Genomic DNA, 7640 nt, shown 5'->3' with positions numbered 1-7640 from the left:
AACATGCATAAAGAGAAAAGAGAAAAAAAATATGCAGCGCGTATACCGGCATGGAGGCATGGCACCGCATGCAGCCATGCATACAGCTAGGCCAAAGCCATTCTTGCATGCATGCATGTACCGAGTAAAAAGAAAATCGACTGAACTAAAAGAGAAAAGTCAGGCGACTGTTATATAGCTAAACTGTTATAGTTTCACAATCGAAGACCCAACAATGCAAGTATGTAAATTTAATCTTTCTCACTGAAACCCAAATAGTGGACGGACTTCATGTGAGACAGTGTACATCGAATCGCCCACGCTCAACACGTACATGCTATGTATCTACACCAGTTAAACGACAACTCTGATCACAGTACTGCTCAGTGCTCACATTCCCTTTTCATATTCGCTTGATCTGTACGGCAGCTGATTCCTACCTCAACAAGCTCAAGCTCACCGCCGTCGTCCCTTTGGCGAAGAAGCGGTTGATCTTCTCGGTTGGATGGAACGAGTCCCAGAAGAAGTACTTGTCGGCGTCGTCGCAGGTAAGCGGGGACTTGTCGTTGCACATGAACCCCATCTCCACCTTCCCGGTGGCGCAGCACCCCTCCGAGACGTTCTCCAGCCCGAGCTTCTCGGGGTGCTCGATGAGGTCGACCATGTCGTCGTAGACGTTGATGTAGGCGAGCCTGTACCCGCGGAGCTCCGCCCGGAGCCTGGCGATCATGGCCTTGACCTTGACGTTGTAGTCCCGGGCCACCTGGTTGTACTCCTCGTTGCAGCCGCCGCCGCCGAGCAGGTTGAGCGTGCGCTCCAGCGGCACGCAGCCGATGGCGGAGAGCCCCGCGAAGGTAACCCGGCGCGCGCCGAGGCGGTAGATGGCCGTGAGGAACTCCGCGGCGCGCGCCACCAGGAAGTCCTGGTACTCGGCCACCGTGAACTGCAGGAACCGCCCGGTGACCAGCAGGTAGTAGTTCTCCAGGAAGTCGTTGGTGCCCACGCTGACGACGTACACCGCGTTGGCCACGATGTGCCTGGCACGGGCGCGCCCGGCGTGCTTCGCCAGCCGGCGCTGGTACTCCTTGAAGTACTCCACCTCCTTCCACATCGGTATCACTGCCTGCATGTCCACGCGGAGAGGAGGATCAGCAAATGTGTTGTTCGGTCTGAATGTTGTTTTCTAAACAGAGGACTATGCCATGCTATCCTGAATTCTGAATATCGACAGTATTACTTTTGTATAGTGCAGTGGATTCAGAGATTGAATGCCTGTGAATATGTACATCCAAGATCAAACCCACACATCGGATTCGATTAGGACGGCAGTCCCTCTCTGGCTGCAGATACTACACAGATTCTGGCCCGGGAAGGATCGGTGCGGCTGGTTGGTGAGAGCAACGAACCAAACCACCACTGTTTGGCTCATAAATTCTACAGGAACTACTACAATCGATGGTGCCAAATTCAGACAGAAAACGGTGGACTGACCGCTAATAAATGTGTCAATAGAACGAACCGCGTCGCTCTCAAGCATATGGACTGATGGGCATCTCCAGCTGAAGGAAACGGGAAGCAAAGAAAATGCTGTCTGATCATGGATATTCATGGTACAGAACCACTCTAGGGTGTGGACTCTGGATCTGGAAAAGAAGCTTCCTAGCTAGCCTGAACAGGACAGGGTACACACTGAAGAAGATAGGCTGATAGGGCGATTATGCGCCGCAGCAGCAGGTCGTTATACCAACGGCAGATCCATCTCCGGATGAATGTTGATGGGTTGGTTCTGGGTGGCTCGATCAGAAGAAGCATGTGCCTGGCCATTCCCAGCACTGAATGCAGAGCCAATTAACGCCTGTGGATGCAGATGCAGTTGGTTGCTCGGAAGAGGAGAAGGTTCGATCAACAGCAACCACGAGAATGCTTGCGTTGGAGAAAAAACAAGAGGAACAACCTAGGTGATGCTTAGCAAAATAGCAAAGGTCCTATGTACGTACTGGGTCGTTAGTGTGCACGCTTTGTGATTAATTAGCCGCCCAACCTGATGGCCGGGCCGATCGATCTAGCGTTCCTGCTAGAGCCGTTGACCAATGTGCCTTGTGGTGATCTGCAACGTCTAATCAAGGTTCCCGGTGGAGTAACGCATGCATGGTTTGAGAAAAAGACGGTGTGCAAGTGACGTATAAATGCATATCTTCTGTCCGGAAAATATATGGATTGCTTTTTGTTATTAAAAACAGTATGTCAAGAACGCTCTTATATGATAGGACGAAGGAAGTACTTCCTCCGTTCGAAAACGCTTCTCCCAACCTTGTTTCTCAAATGGATGTATCTAGCACTAATTTGGTGCTAGATACATTCATTTGAGGGGCAAGTTTTTTCGGACGGAGGGAGTAATAAAGATATAAGGGGAAGTGATGCTGAAAAAGAAGAGACGCGCGGCCGGTTTGCCGTATCGGAATTTGGGAGGACTGCCGTTGCGTACGTCTTCCTCTGCAGAATTGCATAAACGGCATGGCGCTCGCGAATGGCAACAGTTGGTGGGCTCATATAGATTCCACCCAGCGCATCTGCTCTATTTATTGTGTTGCTCCACACATCCATCTAACGTTCAAAACGGAGGGACATATGGTAGTAGATCAGTACACGCCTTGGCACTAATCGTGTTAATTGCTTCAGACGTACGGCTGGGATGATGTTTCGGCAAGAAAAATAGCAGCAGCTCCAGAACGCATGGCTCAACTGCCATGTTTATGGGGTTTTACGCAATGGACCCGGTGCCTGTCGACTTAAAAGCTGCCTGCAGGTAGACTGGTACGTACCCATGGGCCTGCGTGCTGTGTGTAACTGTTGCACGTACCTCACTTGATGACCAAATTATTCAGTAACCATACGGTGATACGGAACAAGAGGCCTTCGGATACTAGGAACAACAGGAGTAGCATTTGCGTCGTCGGCCGCGTACTACTCCTAGTTGCGTGCGTCAGTGCGTGTGAGTTTTACTGGCTAGCTTTTTCCTAGGTTACTCGTACGTGTTGCGCTTGTACTCACTACGGACGCGGCAGCTGCAGCTGCGGCGTGCAGGTTGGCGCATGCGGGTTCGTGGCTCGTACCAGGACGCTCGCGGTGGCGTTGTCGAGGCCGGAGCCGGCGGAGGCGAAGACGACGCCGGTGGCGAAGTCCTCGATGCCGTATGCCGGGTCGAGGTACGCCGGCACGAGCGGCGGCAGGCCGAGCGCCTCGGAGACGAAGTCGGGCGGCAGCCGCCCGTTGCAGAACCGGCCCGTGGCGCCGCCCTGCAGGTCGCGCCCGTACGGCGGGAAGTTGCTCTTCAGCACCGTGCCGATCACGTTGTTGTTGCCCGTGTCCACCGTCGAGTCCCCGAACACGATCACCGCCGGCACCACCGGCTTCTTCTTCCCCGACGCCGCCGCCGCCGCGCCGCCTACGACGACCGCCGCGGCCACGAGCACCATCAGCACCGTCGCCGACGTCGACGACCTTGCATGGTGAGGCGCCATCAACATGGCGTCTCAAGGTGTCGTACGTCGCGGGTGTACTGACTACTGACGCAGTGCGGTGGTGCTAAGCTGGCCGGCGATCGCGGCTTGCAGATGCGCCTAGGCCCAGCGCTGGTTGCCAGCTCGCCATTAAATAGGCGGGAGAGCCGGGAACGCGACGAGGTGTCGTCAGGCCGGTCGGGGCGTGGGGACAAAGGATGCGTCGCGGTTTCTCAGCTGACTGAGGAGGCTTTCATCAAAGTTACACCGGGAGGCGCATGACCTTCGTTTGTTGGGCAGGGAAACGCTACTGAGATCGTTGTCAGTTGGCCTTTTTCAAAGAAAAGGAATACGATCGCACTGTCACGTTATTCAGTGTGTACTGTCCGCTGCCCAACTGATATACATGTTGGACCACAGGAATTGATTGGCGTGTCCAACCCAAATCTGTTTTCATGGTTTGCACAAATAGCTCAATCTCACGGGTAGATCTCACAACTGATATGCATACACTTTGTTTCAGAAAGCAAAAATGTCAAGGGTCTGGGTAAGGTGTCCTTCTGCTAGACTGTCTGGGTTGATTCCCTATGTAGCTGCAGAAATGGCTAGTCGCTCAAGCAGTGTTAGTAATATATACTGAAAATGGATAAGCTGTCCCTGGACAGTTGGCATGTCTGGATTCCATTATATATGCTCACTGCGCTACCACTGTACGTGTATATAGTTACCAAAAAGGGAGCATCTGTAATATCTAACATTACGAAAATCCATAGCTGATCTCTGCAGTATGTTTTTTTCCGGGGAAACGGCGCTGCTTTATTGAGCAAGGAGGTCCAAAGGAATTGTTACAATACCATGTGGCTGCAACAGCCATACATGTCTACTCGACGCTAGAGATAACAAAATTTTAGCTAAATTGTCTGCTGCAAAATTCCTACTTCTATTCTCAGTCTCATGAATAAAATTGCACACTTCAAACTCTTCTGCTCTCTGCAGTATCTAATTAACGACAACAATAAGGGATCAGTTACATCTATCCATGGCCCATTAGCCCATGTATACGCACGGCATGATACAAACAACAGGTTGCAGGAGCCAGAAGGCCAAATCACAACGATTTAATAGCTAGGTATCGTTAAGTGCCTGTCTCTTTCGGGCTATGATGCACACAAAAAAAACCTTTTTGCCTTTTTTTTTACTCAGGAGAGCATTTTACTTTGTTACAGCAATTCCAGGTGAATCCTAGAAACTTCTCCCCTGTAGTTTTATACAGGGGCTTCACTTTCATCCCTTCAAATTCTTCAAAGTTTAAAGGAACCCCAATATGTTATTTCCAATACCTCACTATGTTAGAAATAATTGCTCTAACTTAGAAATAGTTGGCTTTTAACTGAATTTATATGCCACCTATTTGAAAACAAGGTAGTAAACAGAAATATATAATATGTGTATCATAGAGAAAGAAGAAATATAGAAGATGTCACTAGGGCCCAATGTATTGGGGGGAGAAGCACGTGATTGGTGGCGAGCCGTCAGGAATTGTTTGTCAGTGGAGACTCAATCACCGTTGGTCCATGCACTAGCCAGTCCATCTAAAGGCTAAACTGATGAAGAAGGATGGGCAATAGATTTCATCACTCCACCTCACATCTAGACTCTTGCAGGCCTTAGACGTGGGAAACTATTTTTAATTAATAGTGCATTGGTATGGTCTTGATGAAATTTAACTTATATAGTGAGAAATAAAAAGAATGAACAAATTCAACCGAGAATAGTAATGATCATCTCATGTATGTGTTGCATGAATTTGGTATTATCCACGATTAAATTTACACCATCTTATTTCTCGACCTGTGGTGCCGCCGCGGATTCATCTGCCTCCCGCCGGTCAATATGACTGCAGGTGGGTGGGGGTGGGGGATCTTTGTGTCTAGTTTGGGCTTTGTAGGTGCTTCAACTTCTTCATTGCCGGTGAAGTTGGGGTAGTGGTAGAGATGGAAATAACTTTTCCACGGCTTTCTCCATGTCAATGGGCTTTCTTGGAGGGGTGTCGACAAGTTGGAGGATGGTGTCGATTGCCGGTCATTAGGTATGCCAGTGTTAGCATTCGCCCATGGCAACGGTGTCCTATGGAGGGGGCAGCGTGCAACTGTTCTCCAAATGAATATCTGTTCAATGAAGCTTAACCAGATACAACTCCTTCGGGAACTTGTGAGGTTTGTGAATCCTCCTCCGTCTAGCTGAAGTCAGGATTATTGCTTGGTCCTCGTCGGTACTACCTTCTCCGGGATGGTAATCTTTGATCACGGTCGCCGCTGCCTTCTGTTCTATAACGACGACTTCTCTCATTGTTGCTTCTACAAGCTCCTACGTTTCAACAAGGTTTTTCCGACGAGACACAAAGGCCTAGAGGCAACAACAACCTCTGATCACGGCGCACCCCGAGTGGATGCAAAAGGCGGCAACAAGTATTGTATCGTAAATTCATGATAGTAGGAAGGAACAACCGGTTATGAACTCTGACGACAACGACACTACAACCTCGAGTAGACGAGCCGCGATCGCAATCAGCACCGCATGTGCATGCATGCAAACGCAGTCTGCATGATCATGAGCATAATTGGTTTGATGCCAAAAATTGGCATGCCAACATTTGGAAATGCCAAATATTGGCTAGTGCTTGGTTGGCTACCATGTTTATGTGCCAACCTCATAAAAAGTTACCAATTTTTGGCACTTTTGATATTGTCAATTGTTGGCTTGCCAAATATTAGCAATGCCAAATGTTGATATCAAACCAATTATCCTACATATCTCTGGGTGACGAATGGCGCCCGTGCCCCGGACGCCTCTCCGAGGTCGCTCTCCGGCCCGCGCGGCGACGGATGCCATAACTGTCCATGCACGCACCGCCCACCGCCACCCCGCCAGCTGCATGGGCCTTCAATTCCGGCAACGACGCGGAGCCGCACGGTTGCGCCCCGGAGCCCGCCGACGACCAGAAGAGCTAAGCACACAGGAAACGACGAAGCTCGAACAAGCTTACTAGCCACGCTTGACGTACGTATCTCGATCCGGCCACCCCGCGCGTTAACTAGCCGGGACCTCGCGCGCATATTTTCGGGAAAAATGGAGGACCCGGGACCTGGCGCATGCATGCACTCACGTCGCACGGCATCCGGTTGTTGGCGCCACAGGCACGGCCGGCCAGCCAGCGCTGCCGGCCGGCCGGGCAGGAGAGGCGGAGACTGGTTGGTTTCGTATCGCAATCGCCGACTTATTGTGCAGTTAGGATCGTGTCTAGTCTTGATCGGAGTAGTCGTGTGCGTGCCCACGCCCGGTTTGCGTGCTACGTTGCTTACGTCCTGGCCCAAGGAAGCTGGTTGGGATTGCAACTTGCAAGCCAGGATTGTACGTTTATTCTTCTTCTTCTTTTGTGAAACAAAGTTTGGGTTAGGAAAAAAGATGACCGTAACAGGTACAACACCCGGGCCAGGAGGCTGGAGAAACCAAACCGAATTTCAACGGCCAGGTTCATAAGATAAAAGCGAATTTAATGGTGAGCAGCCGTGTTGGATGATCTCCCTTCATGATGGAACTGCACTAGTTGAAACTATCTCTTCATCTTTTTTTATGATAAAAACTATCTCTTCATCTTCTTGATACCTACAGACGGGAGCAACTAATTAACGAGCGCTCCTTCGGGAGCCTTGCAACGATTAGCGCCACTTGGCGCGCTTTCAGCCATTCGCCACGTGTCGCGCTCTGGGCGCTCCCTCCGAATTTTGTTTTTTTATTTTTCCGCACGCGTTTTCGGTTTCTTAAACGTTTTTTTCTGGTTTTTTTTAACGTTTTGGTTTTCTACCGGTCTTCCCTAGCTTTTCGAACAATTTTTTTTCGAAAAAAACAATTTTTTTGCGCAAAAAAGTGCATTTTTTTCGCGAGAGTCACGGTTTTATTTTCGCGAGAGGCATGGTTGTGCTTTCGCGAGAGGCACGGTCATGCCTCTTGGAAACGAAAAAAACGTGTTTTTTATTTTATTTTTTCTCTTTCGCGAGAGGCACGGTTTTGCTTTCGCGAGAGGCACGGTTGTGCTTTCGCGAGAGGCACGGACGTGCCTCTTTCGGAAAGGAAAAAAATGCATTTTCTGTTTTTTTTTTC

At 50.1% G+C, this 7640-nt stretch overlaps 1 protein-coding gene across 1 annotated transcript; it reads right to left on the bottom strand.

Annotated features, from left to right (window-relative positions):
• Positions 1-204: 204 nt before the first annotated feature.
• LOC119342132 (GDSL esterase/lipase At4g26790-like) lies at positions 205-3764 on the bottom strand. The gene is made up of 2 exons (XM_037613970.1): positions 3093-3764; positions 205-1102 (listed from the first exon to the last, which is right to left on the bottom strand). Exons 1-2 carry the CDS (start codon positions 3504-3506, stop codon positions 416-418), a joined length of 1101 nt encoding a protein of 366 aa, XP_037469867.1. The 5' UTR covers positions 3507-3764; the 3' UTR covers positions 205-415.
• Between the last annotated feature and the right edge of the window lie 3876 nt (positions 3765-7640).

This window comes from Triticum dicoccoides, chromosome 7B, assembly GCF_002162155.2.
Source record: "Triticum dicoccoides isolate Atlit2015 ecotype Zavitan chromosome 7B, WEW_v2.0, whole genome shotgun sequence".
Classification (NCBI taxonomy): Eukaryota; Viridiplantae; Streptophyta; class Magnoliopsida; order Poales; family Poaceae; genus Triticum; species Triticum dicoccoides.
This window is presented reverse-complemented; position numbering and strand designations above follow the sequence as displayed.

What these genes read in the sequence shown, in the direction of transcription:
- LOC119342132 (XM_037613970.1), bottom strand. Translation starts at nt 3,506, where the DNA reads ATGTTGATGGCGCCTCACCATGCAAGGTCGTCGACGTCGGCGACGGTG. An exon ending in ACGCCACCGCGAGCGTCCTG is followed by an intron (nt 1,103 to 3,092) that starts GTACGAGCCACG and finishes GTGGACATGCAG; the next exon opens with GCAGTGATACCGATGTGGAA.